A 16,001-nucleotide genomic window follows, 5' to 3' on the forward strand; every position below is an offset into this window, starting at 1 on the left:
CGGGGGCGGGGCCTCTGAGGGGCGGCTCCTCCAGTGCCGCAAAGTTTGGCTGTGGCGGCAAATGGGCTTGGGCGGCTCCTGAGGTGGCGGCGGCGGCGGCTCCCGAGGCCGTTCCGCGTAGCCCCGTGGATGCCACGGCGCGAACCCAGGGCCATGGCTCCCTAGAGCTCTGGGGCAGGGGCGGGGTGGGGACCGGAGCGGCCATGTCGGAGGTGACCCGCAGCCTCCTGCAGCGCTGGGGCGCCAGCTTCAGGAGAGGTGCCGACTTCGACTCGTGGGGGCAGCTGGTGGAGGCGATAGACGAGTACCAGATGTGAGTGCCTGACCCCCGGAGCTGGGCCCGGCGCGGCCCCCCCTCCCCCTGCCCCCTCCCCCCAAGCTCCCGGGCGCGGGCCCCCGGGGCGGGCTGGTGGCGCCTCCGCAGACGCCCGAGCTCGTCCCAGGGGGCCGCCTCGGCCCTTCCTCGGATGGGCCGGGGCCATTCAACAAGTAGGCGCGCCCCGCCCCGCCCTTCTCTGGGGTGGGTGCCCCCCCCGCCCCGGCCCCGGCCCTCACCCTCCGCCTGTCTGCCTGCCCCCTTCCTTCCTTCCTCTACCCCTGCAGGTGGCCGCCCCTGCGAAAGAAAACTTCTCGGCGGCACATCCAGCTGGACCTTCCCCGCCCACGGCCCGGAGCCTGGATGCCAGCTTCCCGCGGGGTTCAATTCTTGATCTGAAGAAAAGATTACCGATTTTTTTTTAAAAAAGGAGGTGGTGGCGAGCTGGCCGGGAGAGCGTCCTGCCGGCCCTCGGGGCGTCCCGGGGTCCCCTCCCCCTTCCCTTAGCCCTTCCCAGAAGAGCGCCTTTTCCCAATACACCTCGCTGCGGTTTCAGTTTCCGAAGCTGTTATTTGCGAGGCTTCGCGTTCCACATCCCCACACCCTTTCTCTGTTCCTTTGGGTGGAGTCAGCTCCGGATTCGAGGAGGATTGAAAGCAAAAATGCGACTTGGACCCAGCATCTGAGCAGCAGCTAGCTCCCTCTGCTTCCTTGTCCTTCCCTCGTTTGCGGACGAGTTAGAACGCAGGCTTCGTGTGAGTCGTAGGAGGTGTTCGGTCCTTCCTCTCTGCGCCCTCAGTACTGCGCCGAGGCCAAGTACTTGAGAAGTGGTTGTTGGTGAAGTAGGGGTACATCTGGGAACCAGCTTCTTGAACATCCCCTACCCGGTTTACTTCTTTCTGGTTTTCCGTAAAGGCTTCAGGGATACTTTAAAAATTGGTAACTTCTGTTTGACCTCCATTTCCAAATATATATATATTTAGCCTAGCCCTGACCCATTGAGCCATCTCTTTAGTAACAGATTATTTTTTTAAAGAAATCCAACAAAACTAACCCACACATTAATATGCAGTATTACACATCTTTGCAAAGGAGAGAGAAATAGATTTTCTCAGATGAGGTGGGGCTGCTTGGTCACTGAAATTACCCAGCTGTCAAATCTCTTTTCGTTCTCATCATTTACATTGTGATGTGTTTTGTTTTCTTGGTCTACTTCCCCTATATGCATTTTTGAAAATGATTCTTTAGGGATATCATGCAGGAGTACATTAATAGATTATTAAAACCTTTTCTAATTCAGTGGATACTTCTATTTCAGCACTTGGGTGACTTTCTCAGAATGACCTGTCCTCCTCAGTGGAAAGACCTTATGGACAAGATTTAACTTCTGTTTAACTTAGGAGAACTGTGGCAGGCATAGTTTACAGCCAGGACGTATTTTACTTACTTGAAACCTTTTATCAAATTGGCAGAATTGTTATTATTGTAATTCGAATTATGCTACAGCTCTAGAATAGCCTTTTAAAAAAAAATTATTTATTTATTTATTTAACTTTTAACATTCATTTTCACAAAATTTTGGGTTACAAATTTTCTCCCCTTTTGTCCCCTCCCCGCACCCCAAAACACCGAGCATTCTAATTGCCCCTATCACCAATCTGCTCTCTCTTCAATCATCCCTCTCTGCCCTTGTCTCCATCTTCTCTTTTGTCCTGTAGGGCCAAATAACTTTCTATACCCCTTTACCTGTATTTCTTATTTCCTAGTGGCAAGAACAGTACTCAGCAGTTGATCCTAACACTTTGAGTTCCAACTTCTTTACCTCCCTCCCTCCCCACCCCTTCCCTTTGGAAGACAAGCAATTCAATATAGGCCAAATCTGTGTAGTTTTGCAAATGACTTCCATAATAGTCGTGTTGCATAAGACTAACTATATTTCCCTCCATCCTATCCTGCCCCCCATTGCTTCTATTCTCTCTTTTGATCCTGTCCCTCCCCATGAGTGTTGACCTCAAATTGCTCCCTCCTCCTCATGCCCTCCCTTCCATCATCCCCCCCACCCTGCTTATCCCCCACTTTCCTGTATTGTAAGATAGGTTTTCATACCAAAATGAGTGTGCATTTTATTCCTTTAGTGGAATGTGATGAGAGTGAACTTCATGTTTTTCTCTTACCTCCCCTCTTTATCCCTCCACTAATAAGTCTTTTGCTTGCCTCTTTTATGAGAGATAATTTGCCCCATTCCATTTCTCCCTTTCTCCTTCCAATATATTTCTCTCTCACTGCTTGATTTAATTTTTTTAAGATATGATCCCATCCTCTTCAATTCACTCTGTGCACTATGTCTCTGTGTGTGTAATCCCACCCACTACCCAGATACTGAATAGTTTCAGGTTACAAATATTATCTTTCCATGTGGGAATGTAAATAGTTCAACTTTTATAAGTCCCTTATGACTTCTCTTTGCTGTTTACCTTTTCATGCTTCTCTTCATTCTTGTGTTTCAAAGTCAAATTTTCTTTTCAGCTCTGGTCTTTTCATCAAGAATGCTTGAAAGTCCTCTATTTCATTGAAAGACCAATTTTTCCCCTGAAGTATTATACTCAGTTTTGCTGCATAGGTGATTCGTGGTTTTAGTCCTAGTTCCTTTGACTTCTGGAATATCCTATTCCAAGCCCTTCAGTCCCTTAATGTAGAAGCTGCTAGATCTTGTGTTATCCTGATTGTATTTCCACAATACTTGAATTGTTTCTTTCTAGCTGCTTGCAATATTTTCTCCTTGACCTGGGAACTCTGGAATTTGGCCACAATGTTCTTAGGAGTTTCTCTTTTTGGATCTCTTTCAGGCGGTGTTCTGTGGATTTCTTGAATACTTATTTTGCCCGCTGGTTCTAGAATCTCAGGGCAGTTTTCCTTGATAATTTCATGAAAGATGATGTCTAGGCTCTTTTTTTGATCATGGCTTTCAGATAGTCCCATCATTTTTAAATTGTCTCTCCTGGATCTATTTTCCAGGTCTGTTGTTTTTCCAATGAGATATTTCACATGATCTTCCATTTTTTCATTCTTTTGGTTTTGTTTTGTGATTTCTTGGTTTCTCATAAAGTCATTAGCCTCCATCTGGTCCATTCTAATTTTGAAAGAACTATTTTCTTCAGTGAGCTTTTGAACCTCCTTTTCCATTTGGCTAATTCTGCTTTTGAAAGCATTCTTCTCCTCATTGGCTTTTTGAACCTCTTTTGCCAATTGAGTTAGCCTATTTTTCAAGGTGTTATTTTCTTCAGCATTTTTTTGGGTCTCCTTTAGCAGGGTGTTTACTTGTTTCTCATGCTTTGCTTGCATGTTTCTCATTTCTCTTCCCAGTTTTTCCTCCACCTCTCTAACTTGATTTTCAAAATCCATTTTGAGCTCTTCCATGGCCTGAGCCCATTGGGTGGGCTGGGATACAGAAGCCTTGACTTCTGTTGATGGTAAGCATTGTTCTTCCTCATCAGAAAGGAAGGGAGGAAATACCTGTTCACCAAGAAAGTAACCTTCCATAGTCTTATTTTTTGTCCCTTTCTGGGCATTTTCCCAGCCAGTGACTTGACTTCTGAATATTCTCTTCACACCCACTTTGCCTCCCGATCCTCCCAGCCAGCGCTCTGAGATTCAAATGCTGCTTCCCAGCCTCAGGGCTTTTGGCAGGGGCAGGGCTGCTATTCAGTGTGAGATTAAGTTCAGGTGCTCAGGTGGGGGCAGGGCTGCCTCAGGGGGTTTATGCAGAGACCTTCAACCATGGATCTGGGCTCTTGCATGCTTGGGGAGCCCAGGTCTGCTCCCGCCTCTGCTGCTGCCTCCCGAGGGGGCCTGAGTTATGGGGGCACCCCACTCCCCTCTAGACCAGCCAAAGAGACCCTCTCACCAACCCTTGTCACCTGTGGGTGGAGGGACCCGCGCGGCTGCTGGAGATTCTGTCCCTGAAGCCTTCTTGGATCTGCTCCCCTCAGCACTGCCCAGCCACAGCAGGGCTGGGCTCCGCTCCGTGTCCGCAGCGCAAAGGACCTTTTGCGAGAGGTTTTCAGGTCACTCTGGAACAGAACTCTCGTCTGCTTTATTGTTCTGTGGCTTCTGCTGCTCCAGAATTTGTTGGGAGTTCTTTTTTACAGAAATTTTATGGGCTGTGGGTTCGGAGCTAGCGTATGTGTGTCTTTCTACTCCGCCATCTTGGCTCCGCCCTAAAATAGTCTTTTGAAGAAAATTGTACATCACCATGGTAAGCTATAGTAGGTCCTTTAGTTAGAGGAATCAGTGTTGTCTGGAAATAAAACAGGATGCTATTGTTTGCAAGCTTTTGCTCCATTACTTTAGTATTGATTCAGTAAAGAAAGTCATCTTTTGTCAGTTAGAAGAATGTTAAATAGTATGTGTGAATGAAATGTTTTCTCCTAAGTATCTACTGGAGTAAATTGGGACTTGATGAATGACACTCCGGCATGGATAGAGAGGTTCTTAGTTTCCTTTGCTGGATCATCATTTACATCCTACCCCCTTAAATGTATCTGTATCTCAAGTCTTTTCTCTCTAGGTTCTCTTCTTATCTCTCTCTACATTCGATATTCATGGACTCACTAGCTCTCCTGTATTCAGTTTTCTCTACATGGATGATTCTCAGATGTATATATCTAGCCCTAGTCTTTTTCTTAAATTCCATTCTCCATCACCAAATGTCTATTGGACATTTCAATATGGATGTCTTGTAAGCATCTCGAACTCAACATGTCTAAAACAGAATTAATCATCTTTCTTCCCAAACTCAACCCTCTTCCAGACTTCTCTGTTTTTGCTGAGAGTATCACCATTTTTCTAGTCTCCCAAGTTATCAGCCTCAGAGTCATCCTTAGCTCCTCACTTTTCCTTATCCTACATATACAGTTGCCAGGTCTTGTCCATTTACTTTTGTGGCATCTCTCACATGTATACACTTCTACTCATGGCTGTCATTCCAGTCTTCATTGATTCTCACCTGTACTATTGGAATAGCCTCCTAATTGTTCCCCTTGCCTTGAGTGCTCACCTCCTACTCCAGTTCATCCTCTACACAGCTGTTATTGAGATTTTCTTAAAGCATAGATTTGACCACACTTAGGAAACTCCACTGGCTTCTTGATTTCCTCTAGGATCATACAAACTCATTACTGACTCCTCTGGCATTCCCCTTCACTGTTGGCTCCAACTAGGCATAATATACATCACTTTTTTTAAAATACCAAACAGCACAGTGCTTGGCACATATTAGTGCATAATAAATGTTTATTGAATTGTTCCTCACAGTATTCCAGCTCCTATCATCTCAGGGCATTTGACCATTATGCCTAGAATGTACTTCTTCCTTACCTACACTACTTAGAATCTCTGGTTTCCTTTGAAGCTCGGCTCAAGTATCACCTCCCCTACATGAGACCTTTCCTGGTCTCCCCAGTTGCTAGTGTTCCCTTCCCCTAAATCACCTTATAATTTGTTTTAATTGGCATAAATATAAATTATAATAATTTGTAATAGGTCAAAAAGCTTTTAAATGCTAGGCATTGTGATAATTGACAGGGATCCCCCCAAAAAAGCCAAAATGGACCTTGCTCTCAAGTAGTTCTTTCCTAATGAGTGAGATCACATACACATAACTAAATACACACACAGAAAAAATGGGAAGTAATCTTAGAAGGGAATGCATTAAGACATGGGGGAACTAGGTGAGGCTTCCTGCAGAACGTGGGATTTGAGCTGATTTTTATGTATACGAGTTGTCTCACCTGATAGAATGTAAGCTCGTTGAGGACAGGGGCTATTCTTTTTTCATCTTTATATTCCCAGCATGGTGCCTGGCACGTAGTAGAAACTTAACAAATGTTTCTTGAGTGAATCATAAAATTTGTAGATCATAAATCTACAAATGTTTGATGGACCTTTGTGTAGAAAAAGGAGTAGTACATCATGAAAGAAGTGTCTGAATTAAAGTATTTTATTCATCTCCAGAGTAATCAGTTTGACACTTTTTGCACTTAATTTGATTTTGTAGGGTATGGTCTTCTAAACAAGCTGAGGATTCAGGCATACTTCTGTTTTCTGCCTTTCATTGGTATTCAGGAGCTAGATGACCACCAGATCTGGAGCAGAAAGACTGGGGTTTAAATCCTGCCACTGATACTTATTCCCTGTGTGACTTGGGCTATCCATTATTACTTCTCTGGGCCTGTCTTACTTTTCTGTAAAATAAGAATTGGATTAGAACAGGGATCTTAAGAGAGAGAGTGTGTGTGTATGTAAATGTGTAATTGACCCCTATTCCAGTCTGGTGAAGCCTATAGCCCCCTTCTCGTAGTATCTTTTTAAATAATTGAAGGAAATACTAAATTTCAGTTAGAGGTTAGTGAAAATAAATGTATAATTTTTCCCATTCAAGTTCAAAAATCCACAAAATCTATACATGGACTTTTTTGGGGTTCATGGACCATTGATTAAGAATCCCTTGAACTAGGTCTCTAAAGCAGAAAAGATTTTAGAACTCAGATTCACTCAATAACAGGTGAAGAATTTTTAATCTTAATAGGAGAGGGAAATTGGTTATACAGACCATGTATCCAGATTAGAGTTTTGAGTATTTTTCATCATGAGCCAGAGAAGTGTAATGTGATGTATTTAAAGGTTTCTAATTCTGTCCTATATAGAAAGGGAAATTCCTTGGCTTTTAATTGGAATTTTCCTTTAAATCAGATAAATCATGGAGATTTCTCTCTTTCAAGTTCAAATAGAAACCTAATGAGACTGAATTAAATTTTTGTGAGCATTCCGATTTCCTACAAAATGAAATCAAGAATTGAGAAAATTATTCAATAGATATTGAGGCAAAAAAGTTACTTCGTTTATATCGTGTAACTTGAATGTATAACCAGAGTCTTATAGTACTGGTTGTTAGTTTAGTTCAATCTTCCTTTTTTAATTCGAATTTTTATTGAAATAATCATTTCTCTGTGTATCCATCTTATCCCATGCCCCATCCCCTGCCATCCTATATACCTAAAAATGAAACAAAAATATTTCAACATGATGAACACAGCAATCAAGTTTGAAGTTTTGCACGCAATAGTCATCTGCATCTACAAAAGAGAAGAAAGTGCATTCTTACATCTCTTCTTCAAGGTCAAGTTTAGTCATAATTTCACAGTATTTGGTGTTGATATTTGTTGTTTGAATTTGCATTGTAGTCTTTGTGTATATTGTTTTCCTATTTCTGCTTACTTCACTGCATCACTTTATGTAAACCTTCCCATTCTCTTCTGTATTCTTCAATATTGTTATTTCTTATGGTACAGTTATATTCCTTCTGTTCATATACCACATTTTAGCTATTCTCCAGTCAATAGATATCTGCTTTTTTTCTAGTTCTTTACTATTACAAAAAGTGCTACTAAAAATGTTGTTATATATGGGACTTTACTTTTTTCATTGATTTCTTTGGAATATTCGCATAGTTGGACGCTCTCTGGGTTAAAAGTTAAGAACTTTTTTTAGTCACTTTAGCCTTGGCCTCTTCTTACTCCATTCTTCTAATCTTATGAAGAGGGGAAAAAAATTCTTTGATATATTACATGCTTTTGAGTTGTATATTTTTCTTGTAATGTTTAGTGAATTCAATTTTACTATATTAAAGGGACCAGAATTTAAGAATATCTCAAAGGACCAGACCATGTCAATTAATACAGTGCATTGTTTTTTTATCCATAAGTCAGTGAACATTAAGCACCTGTTATGTGCTCTGGGGATTCAGAGAAAGGTAAAAGACAGTTAGTCCTTACTCTCAAGGAGCTCACAGTGTAACAGGGGAGAAAATATGTAAGCAACTATGTACAAACAGGATATACATAGGATAAATTGGAAATAATCAACAGAAAGAAAGCATTTGAATTAAGGATTACTAGGAAAAGCTTCCCATAGAAGGTGGAATTTTAGCTGGAACTTGAAGGAGGGCTGGATGCAAAGATGATGAAGGAGAGCGTTCCAAGCATGGGGATCAGGGAAGGTACTTGGAGTTGGGAAAGAGAGTGACTTATTTGAGAAACAGCTAAGAGAGCAGCATTACTGAAGTGTAAAATATGTTATTAAAGAGAAAGTAGGATAAGGTAGGTGTAAGAAGACTGGAAAAGTGGGAAGGAGTCAGGTTATGAAGTGCTTTGGACACCAAAGAAAGGATTTTGATCCTAGAAGTGATATCAAGTTACTCAGTTTTAAGAAAAGTGGTGTCATGGTCAGACCTACACTTTAGGAAGATCACTTTTTAGTGGAGGATGGACCAGGATCCATATGTGAAGTGATGGGGGCTTACTGCAGCATAGTGACTGTCAGAAGAGAGAAGGGGACATATTTGAGCGATGTTACTTATGTAAAATTAACAGGTCTTGGCATCAGTTTGAATAGGGGAGGTGAGAGATAGTGAGAACTTGAGGGTGGCATCTGGGTTATGAACCTGGATGACTAAGAGGATGGTTGTACCCTTGTCATTAATAAAGAAGTTTGGAAATGGAGAGGACTTAGGGGGGAAAATAAAGAGTTCAGGTTTGGACATGTTGAATTTAAGATGTCTTGCTGAACATCCAGTTTGAGATGTCTGAAAGGCAGTTTGGAAATTTGAGACTGGAGGTCAGCAGAGAAGTTAGGACAGGATAGGTAGATTTAAGGCATAGAGATGATCATTGAATCCATGGAAGCCGATAACATTGCCAAATGAGATGAACCAAGTGAAATAAAACAAAGAAAATAAAGTGTGATGAAAATTTTTAAATTATGTTTGTGTCAATTGATGCACCTGACTTTTTTATTATTTGTGATTAGTTGGTGTTAGATCTAAGATCTATGTAGATTGAATATAATCAATACAGATTCTCTGTGTTTGCTATAATGAGCTTTATGCCTGAATTTTGATTTTTTGTGGGTTAGGAAAAGATATATAAACCCCGTCTTGCAACCTTGTCAACAAGTGGATCTGAGATATGATACCTTACTGGATGTAACATTTATATTGTAAATTATTTTTCATAATCCAGATTCTTATTAAAAATGTCATTTCATAATACCCTTTCCATTTTTTGGTTGTCAAAAAATTTTAGACTAGTGACTCAGACTTTGTGATACTCCTTGTTTAAAAGTACCTACATACCTTAGTACTATGTTTGAGTGATGGTGGTAACCTATAATTTTCACAGTCAATTGAAGTCTAATTCATTTTCCAAGGAAGTTTATGAGTGTGTTATATTTTCTGTAGTTGAAGCTGGTAACTATTGGATGCCTTTGTCCAGTATTGTCTAGAATTAAAGTAACACTATCAGTTAACTAGCAGTGATTTTACTGGTGATCTCTTCTTTTATTGGTACTTGAACTAATAAAATGTTGTGATAAGTACTACGTTATCATGGGATCACAATAATGTTTGTTGAGAACAGATCTAGGTTAAGTTGGTAAATTTGTATTTTGTAAGTATGATGTAGTAGGTGGCACAGTGGAGAGATTGCTGGACTTGGAGTCAGGAAGACCCAAATGTGCTGTCCCAGACTCTTACCAGCTATGGGACCTTGGACAAGTCACTGAAGCACCCTTTCAACCCCACTTTACTCTTCTGTAAGATGAGAATAATAGCTCCCAGCTCACCATGTTGTTGTTACGCCCAAACGATATAATACGTGTGAAGGACTTTGCAGTTCTATAAAGTTCTGTGTAAATCATAAACGGTATTAGTTATTGTTGTTATTCCTAATTTTGTAATGCTTTGTCAGCTCTTTGTTTCTCAGGGTTTGATTTGTGTCACATTGTTTCACTTAAAACATCTTCTTAGTACAAAAGAAGAATAGTACTGAAACTTTTTTTCTCTTATAGATTAGCAAGACATCTTCAGAAAGAAGCTCAGGCTCAACACAACAATTCAGAATTCACAGAAGAGCAAAAGGTAGTATTTTAAAACCCTCTAAGTATAGAAGAACCCATATGAAGTAATGGTATTTTAAAAAAAACAGCAAAATTAAGTGGTGTGCTTTTGAGTAAAAATCATGCTCCTCCTATTTTCTCTGTTGGACTGTGAACTGTTAGAATAATTTAGACAAGAAGTGATTACTTGAATGTTCTTTATATCTTAATGCTTCTATATTCACTCATCTAGGGTTGTACTTATTACAAACAATTCAGATATGGTGCAGATTTGGTGGAGGACATCTACACTTTGGAGGCAGAAATAAAAGACTTGATGAATCACTTGCTACTATCTTTTCTTTTCCCTAGAGATTGACTAAAGAAAAAGCAGTGTGACATGTTAGAAGAAGAATACTGGATTGGAATCTAACATCTGGGTTCTAGTTCTGACTCAGACGCTTAACTACCTATTTTACCTTAGGAAAGTTACTTCATTTCTGAATCTCATTTTCCTCATTTGTAAAGTAAGGAGAGTTGTACTGTGTGATTTCTAATTCTAGAATTATCTGAACCTGATCACTCTGGGTAATTGCTTTTCATTTTAATACTTATTTAACTACCAGCTTTCCTCTCTCATCTCACATGGTACATGCTCAAATATCAAGTTGGGTTGGGGAGGATTATTAGTCTTCTGCTCATTCTCCTTAAGCCAAGTGGTAGTAGAGGTATACCAGTTTCACTGCCCTGGAAATTCCATATGTCTTCTTAATATATCAAGGAGGGGAAATATTCCAAAGATTTTTAGATTCATGGTTAGGCCTGGTAGCAACCTCAAGGATTATTATTCCAATACTCTTCTTAATGCATTTATCCCATCTTAACACTTCCCCAGCAAGTGTTTGTCTGTTCTCTTTTTGAACACATTCAGTAATACGAAATACTGTAGAACGTGATCCATTCCATATTTAAACATCTCTGAGTATTCTTCCTCCCTGTAATTCCCGCTCTAGGGAAAGATAAGGAAGTACCTTATATTTTATACCTGCTATTTAAAGATATCTTACTTTATATTAACCTTGGATTATGTAAATTAAAAATTCTATTCATAGAATTTTTACACTCTCCCTTGCTTATCAATGTAATAGCAATGATTCAGTGAACAGTAGTGTATCTAATAACATTGATTTAATAAGCTTCAGAAAAAGTACTCTGTATACTTCATTAAAATTCTTATGTGAGCATTTAGTTGTTCACATTTGAATTTATGTTTCTAAATGGTGTAAAAAGTTTATTTCATTAAAAATTATTTTATTCTCTCTGTGCTTATTTGACTTCTCTTATATGTGAGACTTTGGGAAGTCATAATTTAGTCCACTAAGATTGAAGACTTCTGAATAAAAAATTAGTTGCATTATACAACATGACATAAACAAATTTGCCATTTAAAGTGATTTATCATATAATTGATTTGCTCAAATGAAAAAAATTACATTGTCCCAGTTTTTAACAAAACAAATTTTATCAGTATAGTCGAGTGAAAAATGATAACTGAATTTGGGGTCAAAGTAAAAGTACCCGGTACCCGGACATAAATCCTGCTTATTATTTACTTATGTGGGGCCAGTTTCCTCATCTGTAAAATGGGAAAAGAGGTTGACTCTACATGACTTCTACTGGTTCTGTATAGAATTCTCACTCTAAATCTACGCATATAGGATCTGTTAGCATCATTTTTGTCTGTAGCATCAGAACAATTGTATATATGGAAATTTAAAGAAAAATGACCTTATTTTCTTACATAAGATCAAAAATTGCTAGTCTTTTATTTGTCCTTTTAATAAGACAAAGCTAACTGCAAAAATTCTGGCTTTCAGTTTTACAGCGGGTAATTACTAGAAATTTAAAGTTCAATTTGTGCTCATTTGCATAGTTTAAACAATATTATACCTTTGCTTTTAGAAAACTTTCAGAAGGTAAAGTTGACTGACTGTTCTGTGCATTAAGTAAACTGTTGTTCTATTTTTAAATAACTCTTCCAAAGATGCACACGAAGTCTTTAATGTATGTAAATATTAAAATATAGTGAGATTTCATAAACCCATAATTTGGAAATTGTTTGCTAATTGTTCATAACTTTTCTTTGAAGTTATTCTTCCTAATTTTTTTGTAAGTGGTTTGTTACAAAGTTATTGATAACTTTTTTCAAACTTTTATTGATGCCTTTTAAGAAAATCACTCTCATACCAGTTTTATTGATGGTTTTTTAAAATATCCCTCTCATATAGCCTCCTTTATATATTATAAGGAAACATAGTTAAGTAAAACAAGCCAATAAATCACCAATATCTGACAGTGTGTACCTTAGTCCACATCCATCATCTGCCATCTCCCAAGATACAGGTACTGTATATTTCACATTTAATACTCTGCAGTTGATTGGTCTCTGTATTGATCAAAGTTCTGATGTCTTTCAGTGTTGTTTTTCTTTATGATGTAGTGGTGATATTGTGTAATATGTGGATCACATTCTCACAATATGTGATATGCATAAATTATACTTTTAGTTCTGCTTATCTTGCTGTATGTTAGTTTATACAAGTCTTACCAAGTTTCTTAAAATATTTCCAATTTCTTTATAATTGTACCATAATATTACATTACATTCACAAATTATATTGTGTTCATCCATTCCTAATTTGCTAGGCACTCCCTTTTTTCCTAGCTTTTTGCTATCACAAAAAGTTCTGCTACAAATATAAATGTATATTTTTTATGTATGACACCGTTTTCTCTGTCTTTGATCTCCTTGAGGCATAAACACAGAAGTAGTATTGTTTGATCATAGTTTAGTGACTTTATAATATAACTCCAATTGTTTGTCACAATGGTTGGAACAACTAATATCTAACATTTACTATTATTCTACATTAGTGTACTAATCTTCCAGGCTCTTGCACAATTTGTCAGTTTTGCCTATTGTCATTTTTGCTAATGTGATAAATGTGAAGTGAAACTTAAGAGTTTTTAGATTTACATTTCTCTTACTAGTGGTTTGGAGCATTCTTCATGTGGCTATTAATAGTTTGTATTTCTTATTTTGAAAACTGTCTGTTCATATCCATTGACTATTTGTTAGTGGAGAATGGTTCTTTTTTCTTATATAGTTGATTCAGTTCCCTGTATACCTTACGTTTCAGGCTTTTATCAGAGATATATCCTGCAAAGTTGGTTCTTTTTTTGTTTTTTTGTAGCTACTCTCTCTTTAACCATTGCACTTTGACCTTCTTCCACCTCCTACCAGAACTTAAGGTACTGACCAGGGGAAACTGGGTTTTGATTAAGTGAACTTTTACCTTCTTTGCTTGGAACCAGGCTACCATATTACTTCCTGGCCACTGCTAAACCATGTCCTTTCATGCTTTTCAACTCAATTCAAGTGTTATTGTTTTCTGTATTGGAATATAGTTCCTTTAGCATAGGGACCCTCTGGCTTGTTTTTTTGTATACCTAGAGCCTAGAATGCAGTCAAGTACTTAGTTTTTTTTTCTTTCCTTCATTTTATTATTACTTCTGTCCCTTGTCATTTAGGAATTATTTCCCTTTACACATTTGTGAGCAATACCTCCTTCCATTTGCAATTTTAAAAAAATGATTTAACCTTTTATATTTAGATCATATCCATTTGGAGCTGTGTTGTATTTTGTAAGATGTTATTTGAAGACTAATTTTTGCCAAACTGCTTTTCCATAGTTCTTAAAATAGGAAGTCCTTGCCCTAGTAGGCTGCGTTCCCTTGTTTATGGAACAATAGGCTACTACTTTGTTTCATTGCTTTTGGGTCTTTCTCATTGTATGTTCTAAGAATTAAATTCTCTATTTTCTTAGCCACTACCAAATATTTTAATCAGTACTGGTTTATTAATATAATTAGTTTGAGATATAGTAATATTAGATTCCTTTCAAGCCTACATTTTTTTCATTATTCCTTTGTGATTTCTTTCTCCTTTTTTTGTTCCTCCACGTAACTTTCATTTTTACTATTTCTAAATCTAAAAAGAAACCCCTTCTTGTTTTTAATGATATAGCATTAAATCTGTTCCTTTATTTGAATAGTATCATTTTATTATATTGACATAGCCCAACTGTGAACAATAGATCTTCTGTTAATTTTTTTATTTCTACAAGGGTGTTTTGAAGTTGTTGTAATTCATGTAAGTCTTGAGTGTTTTGGGAGGTTATTAATAACTAATTTGCATTCTGCGCAGGTAAGATAATTTCTTATAAATAACTTTCAGTAGTAGACATTTGAAGAAGTGGGAGCACAGGGCAAAATATTTTAAAATCAATTTTGGAAGTTGTAGTAAACAACTGCCTTGGCCTTTTCAAATCTGAAATACTTCAGTACTTTGAATCTTTTAAGATCAAGTCCTACAACATTATACTGTATGATTTTTACATAATTTTTTTACATTCCCACTAATTTTATTACAGTGCTACTTTGTTATATAGTGTCTTATAAGGTGTCACTATGACCAGTAAATATAGCTAGGCATGAATGTCAGTAGTGGATAGCCTTGTAACTTATATCTGCAGGCCAGACTTTTGCCAAGTTGTGAAATTACCTTCACCAAGTACTTGTGGGTACGTAACAGAGGAGATGAAATCCCTAATTGCTTAAAATATAGTGGTTTCTGTTTTTTTCTCATTACCTTCCACTTAGTAGTTGAATGGCCATGTTTCAACTTGACTAATTTCATTTTATGTAATCTTTATGAGCTAAAAAGATTAATCCTTTTGTCTTTTTTTTTTTTTTTTATCAAGTTTTACCTGAAGCAAACAGAAACCTAGAATTCAAGAGTTCACCAAGAGAATATAGGGAAGGACCAACCTTTTTTCATGATACGTTTTTTAAAAATTTTAGTAGTACTGAGTTCTTGATTTTATTTTATAGGTTTCTCTAAAAGTACTGTCATGCATTCATCTGAGCAATAATTTCATTTACTATCAGGTTTTCCAAATGATTATTTTTTATTTTTACTTTACTCTGTGGTAACTTAGGTATTCTTTTTGACATACTTATTTATGTGATTTACATTATCAGTATTCTTGAAGATGTAACTGTATGTGAGATTTCCTGAAGTGTGAGCTCTTGTAGAACAATGAATACAGAAGTTAGAATTTGTAGTTCATTGCACACTTGTTTTTAAGGTTTAGGAGAGAACAATTTCTGTGTCTATCAAATTTGTTAGACAATACTTTAACGTATTCCAATGGCAAGCTATACATGTCAGAAATAGAAGTCATTCAATGTTGCACAGGATTTGTAAATTATAAAACGAAGTAGTAAATTAGCAGAACTTCTGAAAAGTGAATACCTTTAGTGGTTTTGTTTTGGTTCTTTTTTTTAAGACTAGGGTCTCCCTTTATCACTCCGACTGAAAATGCAACAGCCACTCATGGTCCCAGTCCCAATACTGATTGGCATGGAAACTTTGACTTGCTCTGTTCTTCTGACCTGGGCCCAGTTTGCACCTCCTGAGGCAGCCTGGTGGTCCTCCACTTCCAGGGCTCACTATATTATTGCTAGACTCAGTGCAGTACTCAATGGATTTTAGCTCAATTGCAGCTCAGAATTTCCAGGTTTAAACAATCCCACCTCAAGCCTTTTCTAGTAGCAGGAATTATAGGCAGTTGTCACCATGCCTGGGTAGTTACTACTTTCTGTCAGCATACATTTCCTCAAACTTGGTCTG

General features: G+C 38.0%; 1 protein-coding gene across 7 annotated transcripts in view; it reads left to right on the forward strand.

The window, feature by feature from the left end:
* Nucleotides 1–3: 3 nt before the first annotated feature.
* Nucleotides 4–16,001, forward strand: part of AIDA (axin interactor, dorsalization associated) — a 59,454-nt gene continuing 43,456 nt past the window's right edge. Inside the window, exons 1-2 of one of the 7 annotated variants that reach the window (XM_072647778.1) lie at nucleotides 4–313; nucleotides 10,220–10,289. In XM_072647778.1, the coding sequence (XP_072503879.1) occupies nucleotides 204–313; nucleotides 10,220–10,289 (180 nt within the window). In that variant the 5' untranslated portion in view covers nucleotides 4–203. Of the gene's footprint in view, nucleotides 314–961; nucleotides 1,072–1,236; nucleotides 1,256–7,476; nucleotides 7,493–10,219; nucleotides 10,290–16,001 lie in introns of those variants that run through there. The other 6 variants (XR_011975468.1, XM_072647777.1, XM_072647773.1 and 3 more) reach the window with 6 other exon arrangements.

Source organism: Notamacropus eugenii, chromosome 2, assembly GCF_028372415.1.
Source record: "Notamacropus eugenii isolate mMacEug1 chromosome 2, mMacEug1.pri_v2, whole genome shotgun sequence".
In the NCBI taxonomy this organism is placed as follows: Eukaryota; Metazoa; Chordata; class Mammalia; order Diprotodontia; family Macropodidae; genus Notamacropus; species Notamacropus eugenii.